Raw genomic sequence first — 26,690 nt, forward strand, 5'->3', positions numbered from 1 at the left:
GCCAGTTCCCGGTGATCAGCGCGGCACATTCAAGGTCATGCGCTGCGGTCTCGAACGCCAAAGTAGAGTGGAGAATGTCTTGAAGGTCCAATATTTGTCTCGGTTGCGGGAAGTTAAGTACGTATATAAAAAAATATACGACGCAAATCAGTATAATTGAATGAGAACTTGTGCTCCTGCTAAGTTCTTGGAAAACAGTTGACTTGAAAAAACAATTGTAAATAGCAAAAAATATAGTAAAAAGCGCAATATCGGAAAACAAATGAAAACTTATATGCACAGTGCGCTATTTTTTAAATTGAAAAAATTATTAGGACATGATTGAAGTAGTCGAAGTTGGCGCAAGACAAGAGTTAAAATTTGAAAGAGGAGAACCGAAATGAAGGTCGATTGGTTTTTTATTATTATTATTAAATAGAGAAGGTAGAATAAATTAACAGAGGAAGAGAGATAGTGAAAAAAAGAGAAAAAATAAGAGAGATTGAAGTTAGATGGTATTGAGGAAGGATAAGATAGGGAAAATGAAGGAGGGGTAGTTTAGGGTGGGTTAGGAGGGTGGGTTATTGGAGGTAGAAAATGTGGGTGGGAACTTTGTAAGGCATGGAACATAGAATTGGGGTTTTGGAATTTGGAATTTTTGAGAAGAAGAATTAGGAAGTCGAAAAGGATATTGGGTTTTTCAGAAATGTCGTTTAAATTGAAATTAGGGTTGAAGTACTGGTCAAGGTGGATAAAGCAATTTTCAGCAACGTTTAAGAGGGGGCCTTTGTTAATGATTTTAAGTATATACATGTCATTGTTAATACTGGTGAAACTATGCTTGGAGTCTTGTATGTGCTGTCCTATGGCAGAGAATCTGTTGTATTTAATGGCGTTGACATGTTCAGAGTACCTGATATTGAAGTTGCGGCCAGTTTGTCCGACGTAGGAGGAATTGCAGTTGTTGCATTTGAATCTGTATACACCAGATTTAGAAAAAGCATTAGACTTATTTAGAGATTTAGAGTTGTGTAAGATATCAAGATTTCTATTGTTAGTTCTAAAAGAAATTTTCATGTTATGTTTTTTAAAAATATTAGTTATTTTATAAGCATCCTGAGTGAAAGTGAAGGTGGAAAAAGCAGCTGGTTTTATTGTGTCTTTAGATAAAGTGGTTTTTGGACGGTGTTTGAATTTGTTGATGATGCGGTTAATGAAGGAGTTGTTAAAGCCATTAAATTTAGCAATGTTGCGGATGGTGTTTAATTCATTATTTAAATCTTTTTTGGACATAGGGGTGTTGAAGGCACGAAAAATTAAGCTGTTATAAGTAGCACGTTTATGAGCTTGGGGGTGCGAAGAATCTTGTCTTATTGTAGTTGCTGTTTGGGTTGGTTTTCTGAAAATTTTGTAAGATAAAGGGGAAGGATGTCTAGTAATAGTTAAGTGTAGAAAATTAAGAGTTTGGTTGTGTTCTGATTCAAGGGTGAATTTAATGTTAGAGTCTAAGTTGTTGAGATGAAGAAGTGTGGAGGCTGCGTTGGTTGATTCCTCATTTAATATTACTAATGTGTCGTCGACATATCTCGCCCAAAAGAGGATGTTGGAGAAATTATTATTATTATTAATTTTAGTGTTTTCTAAGAAGTCGAGGTAAATTTCAGCAAGAATGCCAGAAGCTGGTGAGCCCATAGCCAAGCCAGCTTGTTGTTAAATGGTGTTGTCAAAGGTAAAATAATTATTGTTGAGAACTAATTTTAAAATAGACATGAAGTCTTGAATTTCAAGTTTACTTAGGTTACTGAATTTGTTTAGGTTGTTGTTTATAATGGGGAATAATTTTGAAATTGGAATACTAGGGTACATGTTCACAATGTCAAAAGAATGGAGAGAAAAATTTGGTTGGATTTCAAAATTCTTTAATTTGTTGATTAGATCAGAAGTGTTTTTGATAGATTTGTTGGATAAAAATCGATAATTTTTTAGTAAAAATGTTTGGATAAATTTAGATGTGTTGTATAGGGGACTGGGTCTGTAATTGATTATTGGACGGATGGGAATGTTAGTTTTGTGAATTTTAGGGAGTGCTTTGGCAGTGGGTAGTCCTGGGTTCATGTTTATTAATTTAGTTTTTTCTTGATCTGTGAGGAGAAAGGAAGCGTTTTTTAAAGTATGTTTGAGTAGGCGTTAGATTTTTGTGGTTGGGTCTTTTTTTACTGTACCGGGCGGTACACCTCCACGCCGCTAATTTAAAATGTGCGCCAATTGAAACTCCTCTGCTGGAGGAAGTCTGAACTTTAACTACGGTATTAATTTTCTACTTTCTCAGAAGATGTCACTACCTGGAAATTTTGGAGTTTTTGAACTGTGTCATTTTCGACGTATTTTTGTTTTGCCGGTAGTAAGAAGTGTGAACTTTCTCTTCTAGAGGACACTACTGAAAAACTACAATGGTGCACCCTAGTGCGACGTGAAAGAACTATTTTTTGGAGAAATTTTTATTTCAAAAGTTTGTTTCTTGTTAAATTTCTTTGTTATTGTTTAAGTTGGCTGTATACCCCTCTCTTTCCCCTTGTTTTGTATTTAGCCAATCCCGAATTTCTTTTATTAATTTCTGACCAATCGGATGTATCTTCCCCCAACTTGAATATGTTGCTGTATCCTACCCAATAAAGTGTTTGTGGGAGGGTGTTCTCATTCCCCTAACGCCTCGAACTTTCCGCGAGAGTATATAAACTGCTGATTTTAGGGTCTCCGGGCCACTTCTGTTCCATCTTTCAGTGTGTAAAGTACATAGCAGGGGGAGGGAAGCGCCTCTTTCTTCGGCGGCAGTCAACAACCAGGTAATGGCCGATTAATTACTTCTTTTCTTGCTTGCTCAGCAGTTTAACTCTCGGGGCGGGTCCGAAGTTTTTCCATTATGTAACCTTCCTTAAAATGTAAAGAAACTTGTATCTATTCTATCTTTTAAACTACATATTGGGATAGAGAGTGCTTAACCCTCTCGAGCTCCCACTCATATTGTTTTGAGGTGAACTTATTTTCTCAACCTATTCTTCCTTAACATTATGTAAATTTGTTTCTTTTCTAAAGTTACCTCCGTAGTATGGGATTAGCCCTTGCATCAGTGGCCTAGAGCCAAATTAGGTTTTGAAACAAATACATTAGGAGTGCAGATCGCCTCCTCTCAAATTGTAATTTTAGAGGTCATGTAATTACCATTTTCATTTAATAGACCTCAGTAGGTTGGGTATGTTACCCCTGTGTCTATGTCCTGAGAGGACAACTTGAAGGTGGAGTTTGGTGTGGCCTTTGAGAGGCTTAAAGTTTGAGAGCGAGCGGCTCTTTCTTGAAAATTAAGTGTTGTATGCCTCGAGGAGGCTTTTCTGTGTAATTTGGAGCAAGTGCTCTTGAACATGAATGGGGTTTTCTGCCCCTCTGGTAAAACTTATTTTGGAGTAAAGTTGGGCTAATTGCCCTATAAGTGTGAATTCGGGGCTCGAAGCCCAAATACTGTAAATACTGTAATTGCACCTTTTGTTGCCTTGCTACTCTGTACCTGCCGTACTTGTTATTTCTTAATTTTGAAAAGAAAATATAACCTTGTTAATTTTACATGCACTATCATTTCGTAGCTTGAGACCCGTTCACACCCGCACCTTCTTTCACGCATAACTACCGCAAAAACACGGTAACATTTACTATAGAAAAAGAAGGGTCACTGAAAAAGTTTTTGGTTTTATCTAAGTAGTCAGTTTTATCCATTATGACAGTAGTGTTGCCTTTATCAGATTTGGTGATAATGAGATTATTGTCATTGATTTTCTTTTTAAGATCTGAAATGATTTTATTATCTTTAATTAAATTATTAATATTATTATTATTATTATTATTATTATTATTATTATTATTAAGAGAAGTGTTTTTGTTATTGTTAATGAAGAATTTTTCGAGTTTCCTTTTTACTTCATATCTGATTTCATCTTGTACATCTGTTGGCATTTTGTTAATGGCTATTTCAGATTCAATAATTAAATTGGTGGCTACATTGAAAGTGTTGAGATTGGGCCAATTGTGTTTGAAGCCCTTTGAAAGAATTGAGTTTTCAGCATCACTCAGAGTTGTTTTAGATAGATTTACGATGGGAGGATGGAATTGTTCAATAGTTTTGGAGGGTGTGTTACGGTTCTTAAACTGGAATTTATGTGAAGAAGAGTTGTTCTTAAGAATTTTGAGTTTTTTCTCTAGGGTTTGTTGTTTGATTGACAGTACATGAAATAATTTATTGTCTACTTGAGTTAGGAAGAGGTTCCATTGTGCACTCGGGAGAAGATTAGCAATTTCTAGATGTGTTTCTTATAATCTGTTGTTTAAAAATGATTTTTTTCTTGTATAGGAAACGAATTTCGTTTTCTAACCAAATTTTGTTGGTTATTCTTTGGGTTTTTAACATGTGAGGAGAAGAAATGTTTTTTCTGGTACAACTTTGAAGAAATTTGGGGGTAACATTGTAGGATATGCATTGTTTCAGGAAGTTGATGTCTTTTCCTAATTTAGCGAGATATGTCGACGACACATTAGTAATATTAAATGAGGAATCAACCAACGCAGCCTCTACACTTCTTCATCTCAACAACTTAGACTCTAACATTAAATTCACCCTTGAATCAGAACACAACCAAACTCTTAATTTTCTACACTTAACTATTACTAGACATCCTTCCTCTTTATCTTACAAAATTTTCAGAAAACCAACCCAAACAGCAACTACAATAAGACAAGATTCTTCGCACCCCCAAGCTCATAAACGTGCTACTTATAACAGCTTAATTTTTCGTGCCTTCAACACCCCTATGTCCAAAAAAGATTTAAATAATGAATTAAACACCATCCGCAACATTGCTAAATTTAATGGCTTTAACAACTCCTTCATTAACCGCATCATCAACAAATTCAAACACCGTCCAAAAACCACTTTATCTAAAGACACAATAAAACCAGCTGCTTTTTCCACCTTCACTTTCACTCAGGATGCTTATAAAATAACTAATATTTTTAAAAAACATAACATGAAAATTTCTTTTAGAACTAACAATAGAAATCTTGATATCTTACACAACTCTAAATCTCTAAATAAGTCTAATGCTTTTTCTAAATCTGGTGTATACAGATTCAAATGCAACAACTGCAATTCCTCCTACGTCGGACAAACTGGCCGCAACTTCAATATCAGGTACTCTGAACATGTCAACGCCATTAAATACAACAGATTCTCTGCCATAGGACAGCACATACAAGACTCCAAGCATAGTTTCACCAGTATTAACAATGACATGAATATACTTAAAATCATTAACAAAGGCCCCCTCTTAAACGTTACTGAAAATTGCTTTATCCACCTTGACCAGTACTTCAACCCTAATTTCAATTTAAACGACATTTCTGAAAAACCCAATATCCTTTTTGACTTCCTAATTCTTCTTCTCAAAAATTCCAAATTCCAAAACCCCAATTCTATTTTCCATGCCTTACAAAGTTCCCACTCACATTTTCTACCTCCAATAACCCACCCTCCTAACCCACCCTAAACTACCCCTTCTTCATTTTCCCTATCTTATCCTTCCTCAGTACCATCTAACTTCAATCTCTTTTATTTTTTCTCTTTTTTCACCATCACTCTTCCTCTGTTAATTTATTCTACCTTCTCTATTTAATAATAATAATAATAAAAAAAAACAATCGACCTTCATTTCGGTTCTCCTCTTTCAAATTTTAACTCTTGTCTTGCGCCAACTTCGACTACTTCAATCATGTCCTAATAATTTTTTCAATTTAAAAAATAGCGCACTGTGCATATAAGTTTTCATTTGTTTTCCGATATTGCGCCTTTTACTACATTTTTTTCTATTAGCAATTGTTTTTTCAAATTGACTGTTTTCCAAGAACTTAGCAGGAGCACAAGTTCTCATTCAATTATACTGATTTGCGTCGTATATTTTTTATATACGTACTTAACTTCCCGCAACCGAGACAAATATTGGACCTTCAAGACATTCTCCACTCTACTTTGGCGTTCGAGACCGCAGCGCATGACCTTGAATGTGCCGCGCTGATCACCGGGAACTGGCGGTTTGCTTCTACAAATCTATTCGTCTGCGACTTCAAGTTTATTTATAATCTTCATATATTATTTGATAGTGTTGTGACTTTGTGCCTGACAGAGTGTGAAACTGACCCATTTCTCCAATATTCATAAACATTGTGTGATTTCGCCTACTTGTTTTTACGGCTGACGATGACCTGGACTAGGGTCGAAACCGGTCCCATTTAAATAAGAATGTAATTACTACATTTCTTTCTTTTATGTATTGAATTGGTTGAACTTCAATTATTTAATTTTTAATGTTAATAATTTCAATACGGAACAATGAAATTTTTATCTTTAAATTTAACTGCAGAAGATCTCGAGAAGTTGCTGAATGGTATGGATGAAGTCTTGGGTAAGGAGTACAAGATGAAAATAAATAAGTCCATAACAAAAGTAATGGAGTGCAGTCGAACGAAGGCAGGTGATGCAGGAAATATTAGATTAGGAAATGAAGTCTTAAAGGAAGTAGATGAATATTGTTACTTGGGTAGTAAAATAACTAACGATGGCAGAAGTAAGGAGGACATAAAATGCAGACTAGCACAAGCAAGGAAGAGCTTTCTTAAGAAAAGAAATTTGCTCACTTCAAACATTGATATCGGAATTAGAAAGATGTTTTTGAAGACTTTTGTGTGGAGCGTGGCATTGTATGGAAGTGAAACATGGACGATAACTGGCTCAGAAAGAAAGAGAATAGAAGCTTTTGAAATGTGGTGTTATAGAAGAATGCTGAAGGTGAGATGGATAGATCGAATCACGAATGAAGAGATACTGAATCGAATTGGTGAGAGGAGACCGATTTGGCTAAATTTGACGAGAAGAAGAGATAGAATGATTGGACACATCTTAAGACACACAGGACTTGTTCAGTTGGTTTTTGAAGGAAGTGTAGGGGTAAGAACGGTAGAGGTAGACCAAGATATGAATATGACAAGCAGATTAGAGCAGATGTAGGATGCAATAGTTACGTAGAAATGAAAAGGTTAGCACAGGATAGGGTGGCATGGAGGGCTGCATCAAACCAGTCTATGGACTGATGACTCAAACAACAACACTGTTGATCACAAATGCTAGCTCTCTGCATTAGCTTTGCTGCACCTTGATTCAATTTCACTTTAATATACTACAATCCCGGGAGAACATACATCCTAAATACTTGAAATTATCCATCTATTCCAGCTTTGTATCCTCAATTTGGCATTTATTTCTTTTGGATTTTGTAACTATTGACATCAATTGGAAAGGATAATATATTTTCATATTATACTCACTGCACCTATTTTTACGTTGCATGGCATTAGAGTGTGGGTTGTCAGGTCAATCTACTATTAAGACCAAGTTGCCAGCATAAGTCAAACTGCTTACTGCATTTTCACCTAAATGAATTCCCTCCCCTGACACTAATACTTTTCAGTAGATGATCCATGTGAAATATTAACAACAAAGGTAGAAGATTAGCCTTGTCTAACTCCTACAAGTACCTTGAACTAAGAAATCGTTCTACCATCAATTCTCACTGCAGCAATTGTCAACACAAATGCCTTTGATTGATTTTAATAATCTATCCTTAATCCCATCGTCCACCAGTATGACAAACAACTTTTCTCTCTTCTGAATAGCGTTTTCCCACCTTTTCTCTCTTCTGTACTCTGTCATCTGCCTTTTCTAGATCTATGTAACATAAACATAACTCTCCGTTCCTCTCATAGCCTTTACCAATTACCTGGCACATACTGAAATTATGATCCTGACAGCCCCTCTTTGGCCTGAAACCGCATTGATAGCTCCTCATAAAGTTCCACTTCGTTCACTAAGTTGAAACCATACTGGTTTTCAACCAACTTACTCTCAACCACTGATCGCAACCCCCTTCCAAAATCACAGAGAATGGCTTGCCTTGTATACAAATCAATGAGACACCTCAATAGTTGTTGCAATCCTTCCTGATCTCTTGCTTATAGATAGGTGCAATTACTACTTTTGTCCAATCAGAAGATACTTTACTAACACTCCATGCTAATCTTATTACTCTATCAAGCAAATTCATTTCTGTCTTTTATGTCGAGAAAGTTTTCCACCTGTCTAGTGATTCCTTGCGATCTATTGAGAGTTCACCTGATTTATCCAAAGCACTATTCACTTCCTTTTTCTCTTCCTTTCTAAGATTATTACTGCCCAGAAAGGTTTCTCTGCTGCTTGACTAAGCCTTTTCAGGTTATTACCTAAATCTTCCTAGCCTTCTTGGATTCGGCAACTATTTGTTTCAATCTGTTTCTTGAATCTATGTACAATTCCCTGTCTGCATCAGTCCTTGTTCGGAGCCATTTCTCATATGCCGCCTTTTTACATTTACAAGCCGGTCTCAATTCATCAATTCCACAATGTTCATTTCTTCTCATCTTTACTCCTACACCATCTCTGTCATTCATGCATTCTCTGCTTACTGTCCACTGTGAGTGTATTTTTCTTTTACAGTTGTTTAACATTGCACCGACACAGATAGGTCTTATGCTGACGACAGGAAAAGGCTAGGAGTGGGAAGGAAGCGGCCGTAGCCTTCATTAAGGTACAGCCCCAGCATTTGCCTAATGTGAAAATGGGAAACCACAGAAAACCATCTTCAGTGCTGCCGACAGTGGGGTTCGAACCCACTATCTCCCGAATACTGGATGCACTTAAGCGACTGCAGCTATTGAGCTCGGTCCACTATTTGGAACTTTTAATTAATAATATCGATATACTTCTGTCTAATTTTCTTGTTCTGGATATTTTCTACCCTCATTCCTCTGCAGACAGATTTCACTTTCTCTATCCTAGGCCTAGAAATACTTTGTTCACTACATCAGATAGTGGTCTGTATCAATGAAAATCACTGGAAAACCTGCACATTCCCAACAAAATTCCTGAATTCAAAATAGGTTAAGATATAGTCTATTATGAATCTGGTGTGTCTACCCTCCCATGTGTAGCGGTGACTACTGTAGCCTTATGCTTGAAGAATGTATTCGCAACTGCTAATCCCATACTAGCAAAGTACAGTAAATGCTTCCCATTCCTATTAGCTTCCATATCTTCCCCACATTTACCCATCACCTTTTCATATCCTTTAGTTCTATTTCCAACTCTTGCATTGAAATCACCCAGTAGCACTATCCTATCCTTGTTGTTGACCCTCGCTATGATATCACTCACTGCTTCATTAAACTTGTCAACTTCATCCTAATCTGCACCCTAGCATGATCAGTACAGACGCAATTCTCATCCCAATTCTTCCGACAGTCAAATCTAACCCACATCATGCACTCATTTACGTGCCTGACGGAAACTATTTTGCATTCCTGATGAACAGTTGTACTCTGCACTCTACCCTTCCCTTTTCAACACCTGTTAAGAATACTTTATAATCCTCTATCTCTTCCTTATCCGAATATCATTTACTCCTATCACATCCAGATGCATCCTCTTTGCTGACTCAGCAAGAATGACAAGCATGTGCAATATATGTTCATACGCGATGGTGGTGATTATTGAATTGATGTTGAGACAGTGAACTGGGGGAACTTTTTAAAAATGTGAGCACGTGTTCGTTGCGGCGAAGTAACAATTGCTATTAACCTTTTAAGTACTGAGTTACCAGTTGACTGTTTGGTACCTTAGTGCTGAGTTTCTTCATTTGTATGTAAAAAAATTTGTTGAAGCCTCAGTTTTCAACTTATCAGTGGGGTGACTAGCTTAAAATGTTTATCAATGTTGGTTCTTTATAAATCCAAATGCAAATGTAAAATCCTACAATTATGTTCAATATTATTTCGAGAAAAAACAAAATTACACTATTTGTGCCCACACGTACATCATCTTTATACAAAGTAAAGATACATATATACATTATCATTATAGACTGTTATGCCTTTCAGAGTTCAGTCTGCAAGCCTCCGAGAATTTACTAAACGCCGCCACAATCCTCGATTTGCAACTAGTGTTGGGGCTTCATTTAGTTCGATATCTCTTATCTCTCAATCGTTAGAAACCGAGTCTAACCATCGTCGTCTTGGTCTCCCTCTACTTCTCTTACCCTCCATAACAGAGTCCATTATTCTCCTAGGTAAGCTACCCTCACCCATTCGCATCACATGACTCCACCAACGAAGCCGGTTTATGCGTACAGCTTCATCCATCGAGTTCATTCCTATATTAGCCTTTATCTCCTCATTCCAAGTACCCTCCTGCCATTGTTCCCACCTGTTTGTACCAGCAATCATTCTTGCTACTTTCATGTCTGTTACTTCTAACTTATGAATAAGATATCCTGAGTCCACCCAACTTTTGCTCCCATAAAGCAAAGTTGGTCTGAAAACAGACCGATGTAAAGATAGTTTCGTCTGGGAGCTGACTTCCTTCTTACAGAATACTGCTGATCGCAACTGCGAGCTCACTATATTAGCTTCACTACACCTCAATTCAATCTCACTTACTATATTACCATCCTGGGAGAACACACAACCTGAATACTTGAAATTATCGACCTGCTCTAGCTTTGTATCACCAATCTGACATTCAATTCTGTTGAATTTCTTACCTACTGACATCAATTTAGTCTTCGAGAGGCTAATTTTCATACCATACTCATTGCACCTATTTTCAAGTTCAAAGATATTAGACTGCAGGCTTTCGGCACAGTCTGCCATTAAGACCAAGTTGTCAGCATAGGCCAAACTGCTTACTACATTTCCACCTAACTGAATCCCTCCCTGCCATTTTATAACTTTCAGCAGATGATCCATGTAAACTACAAACAGCAAAGGTGAAAGATTACAGCCCTGTCTAACCCCTGTAAGTACCCTGAACCAAGAACTCATTCTACCATCAATTCTCACTGAAGCCCAATTGTCAACATAAATGCCTTTGATTGATTTTAATAATCTACCTTTAATTCCATAGTCCCCCAGTATAGTGAACATCTTTTCCCTCAGTACCCTGTCATATGCTTTCTCTAGACCTACGAAACATAAACACAACTGCCTATTCCTCTTGTAGCATTTTTCAATTACCTGGCGCATACTAAAAATGTGATCCTGACAGCCTCTCAGTGGTCTGAAACCAGACTGGTTTTCATCCAACTTCCTCTCAACGACTGATCGCACCCTCCCTTCCAAGATGCCAGTGAATACTTTGCCTGGTATACTAATCAACGAGATACCTCGATAGTTGTTGCAATCCTTCCTGTTCCCTTGCTTATAGATAAGTGCAATTACTGTTTTTGTCCAATCTGAAGGTACCTTACCAACACTCCATGCTAATTTTACTACTCTATGAAGTCATTTCATCCCTGCCTTCCCACTATACTTCACCATTTCAGGTCTAATTTCATCTATTCCTGCTGCCTTATGACAATGGAGTTTATTTACCATCCTTTCGACTTCCTCAAGCATAATTTTACCAACATCATTTTCCTCCTCCCCATGAGCTTGGCTGTTTGCAACACCACCAGGATGATTTCCTTTTACATTCAGAAGATGTTCAAAATATTCCCTCCACCTCTCCAGTGATTCCCTGGGATCTATTGTGAGTTCACCTGAATTACTCAAAACACTGTTCATTTCCTTTTTCCCTCCCTTCCTAAGATTCTTTATTACTGTCCAGAAAGGTTTCCCTGCTGCTTGACCTAGACTTTCCAGGTTATTACCGAAATCTTCCTATGACTTCTATTTTGGATTCAACAACTATTTGTTTCGCTCTGTTTCATCTACGTACAAATCCCTGTCTGCTTTGGCCCTTGTTTGGAGCCATTTCTGATAAGCCTTCTTTTTACGTTTACAGGCTGCTCTCACTTCATCATTCCACCAAGATGGTCGCCTTTTCCCGTCTTTACACACAGTTGTTCCTAGGCATTCCCTTGCTGTTTCTACTACAGCATCCCTGTATGCCACCCATTCACTTTCTATATCCTGAACCTGCTTACTGTCTACTGTTTGAAACTTCTCACTAATCATATCCATGTACTTCTGTCTAATTTCCTCGTCCTGGAGATTTTCTACCCTTATTCGTTTGCAGACAGATTTCACTTTCTCTACCCTTGGCCTTGTGATACTTAGTTCACTACAGATCAGATAGTGGTCTGTATCATCGAAAAATCCGCAAAGAACTGGCACATTCCTAACAGATTTCCTGAATTCCAAGTCTGTTAAGATATAGTCTATTATGGATCTGTTACCCCTAGTCTCCCATGTGTAGCGGTGAATAGCCTTATGCTTGAAGAATGTATTCGTAACAGCTAAACCCATACTAGCACAGAAGTCCAGCAAACGCTTCCCATTCCCATTAGCTTCCATATCTTCCCCACATTTACCAATCACCCTTTCGTATCCTTCAGTTCTATTCCCAACTCTCGCATTGAAATCGCCCATTAGCACTATTCTATCCTTGCTGTTGACCCTGACCACGATGTTACTCAGTGCTTCATAAAACTTGTCAACTTCATCCTCATCTGCACCCTTACATGGTGAATACACGGACACAATTCTTGTCCTAATTCCTCCAACTGACAGATCTACCCACATCATTCGCTGATTTACATGCCTAACAGAAACCATGTTGCGTGCAATGGTATTCTTGATAAAGAGTCCTACCCCAGACTCTGCCCTTCCCTTTTTAACACCCGTCAAGTACACTTTATAATCTCCTATCTCTTCCTCATTATCTCCCCTTACCCGAATATCACTTACTCCTAGCACATCCAGATGCATCCTCTTTGCTGACTCAGCCAGTTCTACCTTCTTTCTTCCATAAGCCCCATTAATATTGATAGCTCTCCATCGAATTAGGAAAAGGCTAGGAAAGCAACAGATAGGGAATCTGCCAGCTGGGCGACTGCCCTAAATGCAGATCAGTATTGATTGATTGATTGATTGATTGAATTCCATTTCGTTTGCCAAGTTGTTTCCAAGGAGTCCCTCGCCTGTCAAATGGGAGTGGGACTCCATTACTCCCATAGGTCCAAGGCTTGCTTAAAATGTTCTGAGCTCGGTAAATTCATGAAGCAGGATGCTACCCTACTTGCACATAGTCCAAGTGAGGATCTCTCCTCTAACGTTACTAGGCCACTCAGCCGTTGCCCATGGTTCACGAACTAGGACGTGACTACAGTAACCCACAAACATGAACCATACACAGTAACGAGCCCAAAATAAAATTATTTACTAAAATATGTAGGCAACTAATACATGTAAATCCTTACAAATACATGTTGATATTTTAAAATACTTTCTAAACCTGGAATATGGTGACAGCTCAATGTTTTCCACCAGTTGTTTGAGGTACTGATTTGTTTGATCAACAACCAGCTGCACCAGCTCCACTGGCAGAGTAGTTTTAAAAAATCATTGATTTTGGGGTTGTCATCAAACACTCCTTGGCTCCCAGAGCCTGTCAAAGTTACTTGAAAATCTGTTGGAAAATGGTCACCTGTCCGCCACGAAAATAGTGATGAAATAGCCTTTGAACTCGCAGTGTCTTCCTTCCTTCGTTTAGACGGAGGCTCTCTTTCTTTGTCTCTTACAATATTTTCAGCACTCTTTGTATAACTCTCACTTTCAAAATCGCTTAACAATTCATTAAAATCATCATCTTTATCATCACTTTCCACTGCGGTTAATAACTGAAAGATTCTTTGATCCGAAATAACATCGCTGCACGAGCAACTAGCTTGTTGTTCTGCCTTGCCTGTTTACATCACAGATGAGCTCCACAGACGTCTACAAAAAGCTCTGTGAAGCAATAAGCCATGGTCAATTAGTTCTACATAATGCCCAACAGATTGCATAACATGCCAGAGATCAAATCGGCACTCGAGAGTGAACTGGGAAACTCAAAAAACTTAAAAGTTCCTGCACCGTCTATAGATGGAGCAGCCGCGACAGCCCGCCTATAGGCGGGTTAATAATAATAATAATAATAATAATAATAATAATAATAATAATAATGAAATACACACCCAGTCAGTAACAATAATCCCCTAATGTGATAAATTTTGTGAATTTGGTAAATCACATATTGGTGCGAGGAACTAGATCCATATGTATCTTTAAATGTAATCCATGCTGCAACCCATGAGAATATTTTTTTTTAAACAGAATGATATTCTCTATTCTCATCAGTGAGCCGTTAGCCTTGGGACACTGTGGAATAATTTTAGAAATATAATCTTCTAATTTCTGAAACCACCGTAGATTTAAACCTGAATTTAATAATATAATGAAACTCGACCACATGTTACATTTTTGCCTAAATATCACGTACCTTGTATGCATATGGCTGTGTGTAAATGAAGTGTATTTTGTTGTATTATGGTTTATTCTTGCCAATTTTGGAATATGTATTGGACAGACTTTTCATGTTCTGCCACGACTGATTACTATGCATCGTTGGAGAGGAATCCTTTTGGAAAGATATCTGGAATTAATTTTTGAGTGGAAGCTAAATTGTTTATTAAATGTTAATGAAAGTGAAATAGGAATTTCATATTAGACTTACCGAAAGAAATGAAACCAAAGGATTCCTGAATTAAATTAATTCTGTAAAGTAACTGTGTCCAGCTGTTAAAGGATGGAATTTTATGTTATAAAGGTCTATTAGAATGATTTAAATTCCCAAATCCCGTGCCAAAGGAAAGTAATCCAGTTCATGAATTAAGAGGAAGTAAATAACCAATTGTATACATTTCATAGATCCTTATAAATAGCTAGTGTTGATACATAGACTGTTATGCCTTTCAGTGTTCAGTCTGCAAGCCTCTGTGAATTTACTAAACGTCCCCACAATCCTCTATTTGCAACTAGTGGTGTGGCCTCATTTAGTTCTATACCTCTTATCTTTAAATCGTTAGAAACTGTGTCGAACCATCGTCATCTTGGTATCCCTCTACTTCTCTTACCCTCCATAACAGAGTCCATTATTCTCTTAGGTAACCTATCCTCCTCCATTCGCCTCACATTTGATATTTGAATTAAATTGTGCATCAGATAAGTGTGTAATTCATAGTAATGTAAATAGCAGTGAATTTAAATGTGTGTAGTGAACATACCTAATATAGCTATGAAGATTAGCAAAAGATTTTAGACAAGCTGTTAAGAAGCTAAAGCATACCTTTGTCTTTGAGAAACTGAGTTTCAAGAAATATGAAGTTAATGTACGAATAATTCATTAGCAGAGTCTTATAAATGAGAAGTGTAGGAATGCATATTACCTTGTGCATAATCTACATGCTGAGTTTAACTATGTTACTTGTGAAATAATTCATTCAGATTGACAAAAATTAGGACACATCAATTCACAGTAGGAATTCGCCATGAAGGGTAGGGCTAACCATCTGGAAGTGTTCTAGGACATGTAGGTGTCGAAGAGTTGTGTAAATAAGTGTATCAATTTTTCAGAGGAGAATTGGACTCTAAACTTGTTAATTTTGAAATATAGTGATAGGACTTGTCTAGATTTTATTTTAAAAAGTTAAGAGGGGCGGGAATTTTCTGAAATTCTGATTTCCACTTATATTTGTTGGCAGTTGGCTAATAGAAATTTGTTCCATTTTTTAGTTTTGTTAAAATTCCACCATCCTGATCAAAAAGATCAAATAAAATTCATTTATAATAATTCTGTATAAATTCTAAAGTGAATGGAAGTACTATAAATAAGCTGAATATTTATAAAAATTCTATCAAGAAAACAGACTAACTTTTTGAATGTGATTTGATTTATATTAATACATGTTTAATTTATTGTGTATTCCTGTCTCTCGCAGTGCTAGCTAGCCATATGAGGTTATGCAGTACACGATCTAAGGTCTACTCAAGGTCAAAGAAAGCGATATGGAACAGCTCATTCTTCTCACAACATTTTTCAACCAAGGGCACCATGCAGCATGGATTGCATCGGGTGTGCCACAATTCTTCACAAATCCAGCTTGGTTTCTGGACAGCTTGATAATCTTTTGAATCCTTTTACCAAGAACACTCTCGAAGACCTTCATTAGATGGCTCCAAAGCCAAATCGGGTGGTATTTGGCACATTCAGCAGGGCTCCCCTTCTTTTTAAAGATGGACATGGTGATGTTCCATAGCCAATTTGTCAGTGTTCGAACCTCTTTGATGACCTGCTTGAAGATTCTGCCATCAGAGCTCTTGCTGGAAGATCATGCAGGCCAGTGGTTCTCCCCAGCTTCATTTCTTTCAAAGAAACCCAGACCTCTTCGATATCAATCTTTTTTTGGCAAGTCCTTCCTTAACAGCAGTGACTGGGATTGGTAGATGGGGAAATTCCTCAGTTGAGATCTTCTCAATGCAGCTCTGCCAGCACTCTCTTGCCTTCTTCCTATCAACCAATAAGTTTCCTATTTCACCATCAATGCCATAAAAGCGTTGAATTTCTTCGATTTTGTGATACCTCGATTTGGTGAGTCGATATAATTCCCACTTGCCTTCATGCGTGTCAAGTTTTACAAAACAATCTGCAAAACACACAGTTTTTGTTGTAGCTATAATCTTCTTCTTTGCATCACAATGGGCTATCTTGTAGGAATTCCAATGCAACTGTGTCTTATCAGCAAGAAACTAATGATAAGTCATTTCTTCTTTCGTACCCCATTTCTTACCTCATCACTCCACAGCCATATGTCAATTATTTGCTGCCCTGGCTTTGTTGCACCAAGAACAGTGTTTGCAGTATCATGAACAACCACCTCTAGTTTGATCCAGCTTTCTTCGATTGTAGTATCTGGTGGCCTCTTTCTCCTGAAGATGATTTGATTAATAATAATAATGTTACTAGTTTTACATCCCACTAACTACTTTTACGGTTTTCCTAGACGCCGAGGTGCTAGAATGTTGCCCTGCAGGAATTTTTTTTATGTGCCGGTAAATCTACTGACACGGGGCTGACGTATTTGAGCACCTTCAAATGTCACTGGACTGAGCCAGGATCGAATCTGCCAACTTAGGCTTAGAAAATCAGCATGTTAACTGTCTGAGCCACTCAGTCCATTGCCACCATTTGATTCTTGCTGGTTCAGTACAAAGGGTGTGTTCAGAATTTGGCAAATTGATAGGCAACTTGCAGATGACTGGTTGGTGTTGCATCGTGACAGTCTCATATGGTACATCCTTTGATGATGGTGATGATGATGATGATGATGATGATGCTTGTTGTTTAAAGGGGTCTAACGTATAGGTCATCAGCCCCTAGTGGTACGAAATGAGACGAAATGTAATAATAATTCAAAAGTTCAAAATTATCCACTGACCAGAATAAAAAATGTGATGATAAAGAATGAATGGGCGTATATGGATTTAAAACAATCAGTGGTACCGACTCAGGAACTATTATAAGCAATAGTATTCTTCACCAAGGGACTGCTTATAAAGCACAAACCTGAATTGAGGATGCTTGTTGTTTAAGGGGGTCAAAAATCCAGGTCAACGGCCCCTCATGATTGTATTTATCGCTAGTAAAGTAGAATCATTGTATTTGTCATATTGCGGTACTAATCAAAAGAAGTGTAGACTCACGGTTTTCCACACATTATGGTACTACTCACAAGTATTGTACTTCGCACAGGTAACGCAGACCTATGGTGTTCCTCACATAATGGCGCCATTCATAGGCAACACAAACCCATGGTATTCCTCACCTAGGTGTACTAATCACGGGCGCTGGTATTCCTGTGGTGTTCGTCATATAGTGGGTACTAATCACAGGCAACGCAAACCCATGGTGTCATTGATATAGTGATACTAATCACAGGCAACGTCCAGACCCGTGGTGTTTCTCACAATGGTACTAATCACGGGTACTGGAAAACCCATACAGACTCCCCTTCTGTTGCTACTAATCACAAACCTATTATGTACCTAACATAGTGGTACTACTCGCAAACAATTGCAACCCATGGTGTTCCCCACATGATGGTACTAATCACAAGTAGTTTCATGGTTCTAATACAATCATCCCTTGGTTGCTCCTTTTAGTCACCTCTTACGACAGGCAGGAGATACCGCTGGTGTATTTTTCGTCTGCATCCCATACCCACAGGGGGTGCACATCCTTTGTGCCTAACACATCTTTCAGGTCTTGATGCCTGATGAGGATGTAATCAATGTTGAAATATGTCCATTAAATTACACATCTGTTGAATTGAGAGTTTATTGTAATATTACAGGTACCAAATTTACAATCAACGTTATGTGATTAAGTTTCCTTTGGATGAACTGGATTATAACAATGTTAATTTTAAAATTTTGTTCTTTAGGTAATGATAATTGATTATTGTTATACAACTGCTTAAAAAAAAAGGGAATTGGAGACAGTTTAACAGTAAAATTAGTGTAAATTCAAACTACTACCTTTAACAGAAATTTGTGCCTATGTGTGCTGATGAACTGATGACTTCAAGCTAACATCAGCCAAGCAGCTCAGTCTTCAAAACTGAACCTGAATGATGTCAATTGGGTTCACAAAACTCAATATGATTGAATTCACATGCAAAAGAAATAGAACATTAAAACACTGTGATACATAGATGAATCTTTTATTCACTTAAATAAGTTATAATGGTACAGAACGCATTTTCCACACTGATGATACTGCTACAGTCTTCTGACCTGTGAACAGACAGCACAGACTGTAATTTTCAAAACATTAAACTATCTCTGAATAAAAATAAAAGAAAGCATAATGCATCTTTTTAACTTTGTATACATATAAGACTAAACAAATCTGTGAAATAATAACCATCTCAAAATAAAAACAAAATTGCCATTTAGGGTTCAATAGGTTAAATAGGGTTTGCGTCACCAATTAAGATGCAAAGCATATAGTCTTGGGATTTATCTGCAGATCTCTACTGTGAGTTAGAGAGAAAACAATTCAAATGGCTCATTTGACATTAGTACGGCCAATATCATTGATCAGATTTGACTCCTGCCATCCCACTACAGTAGAGAAAACAATGAAACTAGAGAGAGTTCATCAACGCCGAGCAGAACGACTAATTGCTCAACACAGTCGCTTCAACACAGCCAGGTCACTGCCCCCCAATAACCGCTCTCTGCAAACAAATAGATATTACTTTTCTGATAAAATCCCTTGCAAGTAGCACTCACATCAGCCCTTTCAACCACTTACAGCTGAACTACCATTCCATTCAGAGAGGTCAAGGTGTGTCCCGTTTCCCTCCACTTGCAAGAACACCACCTTATCAAAGCATCTCCTTTATTCATTCTGCTAAGATGTGGAGTGAACTCTACAAAATCCTACTGCAACATTTTGCAAAGAGGTAAAAAATGTATATTTAATGAAAACTACTATACACAATGTAATTTTCTTATCTGTGTGAATTTTTCTATATGCATGAGAGGGTGGATGGATATTATGTGATTCTGAGTGTATGTATAAGAGTGTATGTGAGTATGAATGAGTCAGTCTAGCTGGAGTACATGTGGGGACTGATGCCAGTAAACAGAACTGCAAGGAAGGAATTTGACAGAAAGGTAGAAGGAAGACGACCTGTGGGAAGGCCACGAAGGAAATGGATAGATTTAGTTAAGAGCGATGTACTGCTGAGAGGTCATGATTGGGACAAGTTGGTGGAGGAAGAATGGTACTAGGACAGGATGAGATGGAGGAGGCTCATATACCACACCCGGGAAACTGGAGATGGTTTAGGATGATGATGATGATGATGATGATGATGATGATGATGATGATGAGAATATCAAGGAGGTTTTCAGAAAGGCAGATCAGCAGCAGAGCAAATCCACTATCCTAAAATGATAAGATATATATCGAGAGGCCGACCATACATATGTATGTTTTTAGACTTCAGAAAGGCATATGACTTCACTGACCGCAATGTGTTGCTTCAAATAATTGCAGAAATGGAAGTCAATGAAAAACACCTAGCGGTATTACAGGCAACCCTGACTAACACCAAATCCAAAGTCAAATTCAAAGGATGCTTCTCTGAATCCTTTGTGATTAAAAGAGTTAGACAGAGAGACAAACTTCTTACCATTCTTGTTCAACTGTATGCTGGAAAAAGTAAAAGGAATGGCATCAGATACAAGATAAAAATTTGTTCAGACCATTAAGGATTGAGACAAAGAGGAACAGAGTGGAAATTAACTGCTTAATTTTCGTGGATGATATAGCAATAAAGGCAGAGAATTCTGAAATGTGTTGAAGGAAGTAGCAGAACAAACAGATTTGAAAAGACAGAAGTAATGTCAAACATCAAAGATGTGACCCAACTGAACACCAAATATGGAGCAATACAATTTGTTTTTTTTACGTTGCACCGACACAGATAGGTCTTATGAAACTTAAAATAACAATAATAGTTAAAGGTGGTGTTAACTATTATTGTTATTTTAAGTTTCATAATCTGATGTCCAATACGGTCTACAATGAGATTCATTACTTGTAAGAGATAGGTCTTACGACAATGATGGGAATTATAAATAAAAGTGGCTTAGTCATTATCTTTCCATTTCCCAGATAGCAAGTTCAATTCCAGCTGAGGCCGGTAGTGTGTGAGGGTATTATATAGTTCTCTATATGCGATTTTTTTATGTATGACAATTATCCCCTCTAAAACCTTCAATACCCATCCTCGACCTTCCCTTCTCCAGGTCCCAAATTACATCTAGGCGTCCTGATATCTACGTCTTCAGCTCTCCCATCCTCCAGGGCAGGCATCTGTGCATGTTGATCCTCTCCGGAGTCCGCACTCCTCCGGGGCCCCCAGAGTGTGCCCATTATCTAGTCCCTCCACCCTCCTGTAGGGTCGAGGTAACACCTTCTCCTTGAGAAATCTCACTGCCATTCCACTCTTCTTTTTTCTTTTTCTTGGGAGATTCACCTGCTGTATCTTCTGAGCTTTTCTCACCATCCTTCTCGCTTTTTTTCTTTCTTATTTTCAGCTGTTTTACTATCTAACATCCTTCTTTTCACATGCCTTTTTGACCCTTGCTTCTTTTTCAGCCTTTCTCTTGCCAATTTTTTTTTTTTTTTTTTTTTTGCTAGTTGCTTTACGTCGCACCGAGGTCTTATGGCGACGATGGGACAGGAAATGGCTAGGAGTGGGAAGGAATCAGCCGTGGCCTTAAGGTACAGCCCCAGCATTTGCCTGGTGTGAAAATGGGAAACCATGGAAAACCATTTTCAGGGCTGCCGATAGTGGGTTGCCAACCTTTTCTGATGAAGTCTCTCAGCCTCTTTTCTAAGAAATCTATCTTTACAATAACGCACGGATTGCTGTAAGTGTGACCTTGAACAACAATGGATGGTTAGAACTCTCCCTTGTTCATCATACTATAACAAGTAGGTATGACAAAAATCATAGTAATTACAACCCCACCTTCTGGGCATATTCAACGCCTATGTTTTTTAAGTTTTGGTTTTCTCTTCTTCTCCCCCAGCTTTCTTTTCAGCTTTTTCATCTCCTCCGCTTTCTCCTTCCTCACCATCAACAGAACCTACTGAATCAAGAATCATAAAGTTGACAAGGTTGAGCTCCTTTTCACAATCCTTTCCACCACTCTCTTCATCACTCAGCCAAGATTCCAAGGAACACAGATGATGCTCATAAAACATTGGTGTAATGAATCTTTGTTTACACACCCAGCAATATGGATTCAAGAATTTCACCATATACTCATGGTCCTCAGAAGTCATGTGTGTTGATTTGGGCTGCTTGCAACTGAGCTTACAAATGGCACAGAACTTTGTTCTATCGGACAATGTATGCCGGAACTCTTCAGTTTCCTCTAGTATGTGTTGCTTTTGATGTTGACTCATACACATTCGCTGCAAGGTTTGCTTATGTAAGAGGTTTTTTTTTTTTTCGTCACACCGACACAGATATGTCTTATGGCGACGATGGGACAGGAAAGGACTAGGAAGTGGAAGGAAGCGGCTGTGGCCTTAAGGTACAGCCCCGGCATTTGCCTGGTGTGAAAATGGGAAACCACGGAAAACCATCTTCAGGGCTGCCGACAGTGGGGCTCGAACCCACTATCTCCCGATTACTGGATACTGGCCGCATTTAAGCGACTGCAGCTGTCGAGCTCGGTTTATGTAATAGTGATTGTTTCCTCATGGCACTTACGTGTTTAGATGAATAGAGGTGCATTTTGTACTCCTGTACTGTGTCACATTGTGTTAAACAATGAGGGCAGGACAGATCATACACAGGTTTCTTTCATTGACCTTCTTCAGCTGTAGAATGAGCATTACAATCTTGATCTTTTGCACTGTTAGCCTCTAAACTGGTTTTCTATTCACCTTTCTTTTTCTTGTCTTTGTTTTCCAAGGTGTGCATACCACTTACTACTTTATCTACATCTAATTCTACACTGTTGCTTTTGTAATTAATTTTTGAAATATCTTCTTTCAGATCTTTGACCCAGGAATTGATTCAGCCTTTTATTTCTTGAGACTGGGCCTTAATTTTCCTTTTGAGTTTTTCAGATTGGGTCTCGATCACAGTAGTTAGTTGTGCAAGCATAATGCCTACCCGGTCGTTGGTTTCCTTCCCCGATACGACTTCGAAGTTGACACTGCCTGGGTCGTCCTCATTTTCTATCAAGTGCTGGTGCAGCCTCTCTTGTGACTCGCCTTGCTTCTAGCCGTTGGTAAACCTCGGGATGCAAGCACTTTCTGTAAAATCACCACGGTCATTTGATTAATCTTCATCGCCGAGTTTCGAAAATCCTGTCATGGTTGCCAATTTATTGTTCTCTATACGTGATTTTTTATTTTACGAAATAAAAATATCACACGAGATCACGTTTACTTATTTCTGAACACTTTATCGTCACTACGAAACTTATCCTAGCCTCGTCAATCTCTTTTTTTTCTTCTTTTTTTTTTTCACCACTCTAACTTTTTTATTCCTACCAGAAAAAGCAATAGCTCCTCTTAAACAATCTACAAAGAATATATACAGGTTTCACACCAGAAACCTAATGGTGTTGTTTCTTGATGCCATAGGAAGTCTGTGTGTCCGTACATCCTTTGCTATGTTAAGCAGGATAAGCATATGGATGTTATACATCCAGGGACACGAGACATTAATATATTAACATAATACCTTTAACACATCGTCAAACTTCAAAATAAGATTATTGAAAGTTTTATCATAATTAGGATATCTGTCCCATGACAAATTGTGACAAATCTGAGATAAGACCCACAAAACATGAGGACTGTCATTTTCAGTTAGTATTAACCATTATATTCACATTAAATTTCCTTATATGTTATGTCTTCAAATAATAAGAATTTTTCTTTTATAGAAACACTCACTGTACTTAACACAGAAGGGTGCAGGAATTCTTTTTATGTGCTAGTAAATCTACTGAAATGAAGCTGACATGTTTGAGCAACTGTGAATGCCACCAAACTAACCTGGGACTGAACCCACCAACTTGAGCTCAGAAGGCCAGAACTCTACTGTCTGAGTCACTTAGTCTGCAGAAAAACGGACAAACAATTAAACACCATGGCATGTACTGGCTATGAAGAATTCCTAGGAATGATACTGGATATCACATACCTAATTAGTATTATGAATCCTCCTGCCATTTATGTCCTTTATATGAACCGAGTTATTACTATTTGCATAACAGCATTTCTTTAACAGCATTATGAAACAGTTCAGATTTGTGTACGAAGATATCTTGTTAAACAAAGCCAAGAAGACCACAAGTATCCTGATAGTAGTTAAGATGAGTCAAGTATCTCAGTTTCAATGTGCATTCAGCTTGTATATCACATGGAACTGGCTAGTAGATTACATGATCAAATATTTAGCAAAGCAATATTTATATATATATATAATTTTTTTTTCTAAAGATGTCAGTTTACAAGGTGTGAATGACCACAAGTATCTTGAATTTTTACAAATTTTACTTACTGTACTAATCAAAGAAGGGGGCCACCATACTCCAACAAAGTTGTACGCAGTTCCTGAAATATAAAATATATTTTCAGCTCCTTTTAAACCATGTAAATTATATACAGAAAAAGAGTTCAGAGTAACAAACAAAAAGGCTTATATATAATAGTCATTAGGAGATATAAAAATCAAATTTCATGGTATTACAGTGCAGATTGGCCTTGGTCAACCAAGCAACCACTGCTCAGCCCGTGGTCAATACAAGAAATCCCCTCAGCCAATATTCTTCGTTTGTTAGAATTTTAAAATTTTTCTATTTCTATTTTTTTAGTTTAATGTTGCACGAACACATAAAAGGTTTTCAGCGACGCAAGGATGGGAAAGGGCAAGGATTGAGAAGGAAATGGCTATGGCCTGGTGTGAAAATGGGAAACAAGCTTGTTAGACTAAGGCCACAACCTCACTGTAAGATAGCTCCTCAATTATTTCACTTTACAAAGGAAAAATTAAATGTATCCTCCTAATTCAATACAAAACATAATTCCATCATTAGATGGAGCAATAAAATTCATACATGTTTCGACTTGTTTGAGCCATCATCAGTGAAATGGGGGAGGGGGGAGGGTTAAAGTAATCTACAAAATACAAGCTAAAAATGTGGTAACATAATGAAAGAACAAAAGAAAAACAAAAGAGACATGACGGAAATAAAAACAATAACAATATACAATATTAACATCACTACATGAAGCAATAAATAACACACTGAGACAAATTCAGTGAAAAAAGGTTTAATATAAAACTTAATTGAATCCAAAAAGTGTTATACGAGATATAAAAATCAAAACATCAATAACCCTCTTTTCACTGAATTTGTCTCAGTGAGTTATTTATTGCTCCATCTAGCGATGTGAATATTGTATATTGTTATTGTTTTTATTTCCGTCATGTCTCTTTTCTTTATCTTTTGTTCCTTCATTATGTTTTTAGCACATTTTTAGCTTGTATTATGTAGATTACTTTAACCCCCCCCTTATTTCACTGATGATGACTCAAATGAATCGAAACATGTTTGAATTTTATTGCTCCATCTAATGATGGAATTATGCTTTGTATTGAATTAGGATACATTTAATTTTTCCTTTGTGAAGTGAAAACCGTCAGTATGGAATGATTCTAATATTTTGTAATCCTCAATTATTCTCGTGTAGGCCGACTGGACCTTAAACCAGCCCTCAGATCCACGTAAAAATCCCTGACCTGGCCAGGAATTGAACCTAGTGCCTCCCAGTCAGAGGCAGGCTTGCTAACCCTAGATCATGATAGAGTCATATACTGAAGTACACAATTGTCTTAACAGAAAGTTGTAAGGGCAGTAAGCAACGGACAGTACTGTAATTTCCATTTATTAGAATTTAAAAAATAGTGATACCAGGCAAATCACTCTCATAGCTAAGTCACCTCTGGTGTCCCACAAGATACTTCTGCTATTCTCTTTGTTTTTGGATAATCAACCAAGTAAACTCAATGAGCAAATACTCTATTCTTTGCTAACAACTGTAACGTATTTAGGGGAATTAGAAACCCAAAAGAAGCAGCTCTTCAACAATTCACACTCAACATCCTCTCAAATTAGTGCTATACTTGAGAACTTAACCCCTTAAGTGGGGAGCTCGGTACATACCAGCTCACTCCCAGGTGAGGAGCGATTTCCCTGATTGAAGAAAATATTTAATTAATTCATTAAAAACAACCTTAGACTTTAATGAACTATTGAAGGACCCTAAGAGAAATATTTACTTGAATAAAATGTATTTAATTGTTGGAAAATTCTATTCATTTTTCAATACTTTGTGCAGGAATGTACTAAGTGCTTTCACGCTGTGATATCGAGGTTACTTCTTCCTAATAGCAAAGCTCTGGTTTTTGTTTATACAGCAACTTTTACCTGAATATTTTAGGCAGTTTACTAACAATCTCTGCTGGGAAATAAATGTTTCTAAATATGTAAATTGTAGATTTACTAAGCTCACATGTACATAAAAGATTTACAATGAAATAAAGTATAATACTCACAAAATTTTCTGTTATTTTCGTCAGCACCTACAAGTCATAAGTGACACACATGGACTATATTACACTACAATACAGGTAATATTTACAGTATTTACAGTCTTCACATTGTTATGTCTTTTACAGCTGTTAATAATGTCCAATAACGGACCATTTATATTGGTATTATTAATTATGATACACACGGAGATCATGTTATATAACCTGTCTCGGCGTCACATAATTTATACGATTCCAGCCCGAAACGCGATCGTTTTCTTGGTATGTAAACTTCCACCCAAGCCACCCTTTCCACAGCAACAGGTTCTCATCAATTGATACTTTGCCATCAGCGGTATAAGCTTCCGAAAATTTTGCTAACAGGTCGTCAAATACTGGATTTATCTTGTATATTTTGGGAGGAATTTGTCCATTATTCACTTCATTGTCAGAGATAAGTAAAAACCTGTGGAGGAAAATCTAATGATTAATAATAATAATAATAATAATAATAATAATAATAATAATAATAATAATAATAATGTCATTGGCTCTATGTCCCACTAA

The 26,690-nt window shown here is 37.4% G+C and overlaps 1 protein-coding gene across 1 annotated transcript in view; it reads right to left on the minus strand.

The window, feature by feature from the left end:
• Positions 1–18,687: 18,687 nt before the first annotated feature.
• Positions 18,688–26,690, minus strand: part of LOC136866038 (RNA polymerase II-associated protein 1) — a 379,305-nt gene continuing 371,302 nt past the window's right edge. Inside the window, exons 25-26 of the mRNA XM_067142667.2 lie at positions 24,090–24,142; positions 18,688–18,774 (exon numbers count right to left, since the gene is read on the minus strand). Coding sequence (XP_066998768.2) covers positions 24,098–24,142 — 45 coding nt within the window. The 3' untranslated portion in view covers positions 18,688–18,774; positions 24,090–24,097. The remainder of the gene's footprint in view (positions 18,775–24,089; positions 24,143–26,690) is intronic.

The sequence above is a fragment of the Anabrus simplex genome, chromosome 1 (assembly GCF_040414725.1).
Source record: "Anabrus simplex isolate iqAnaSimp1 chromosome 1, ASM4041472v1, whole genome shotgun sequence".
Lineage (NCBI taxonomy): Eukaryota > Metazoa > Arthropoda > Insecta > Orthoptera > Tettigoniidae > Anabrus > Anabrus simplex.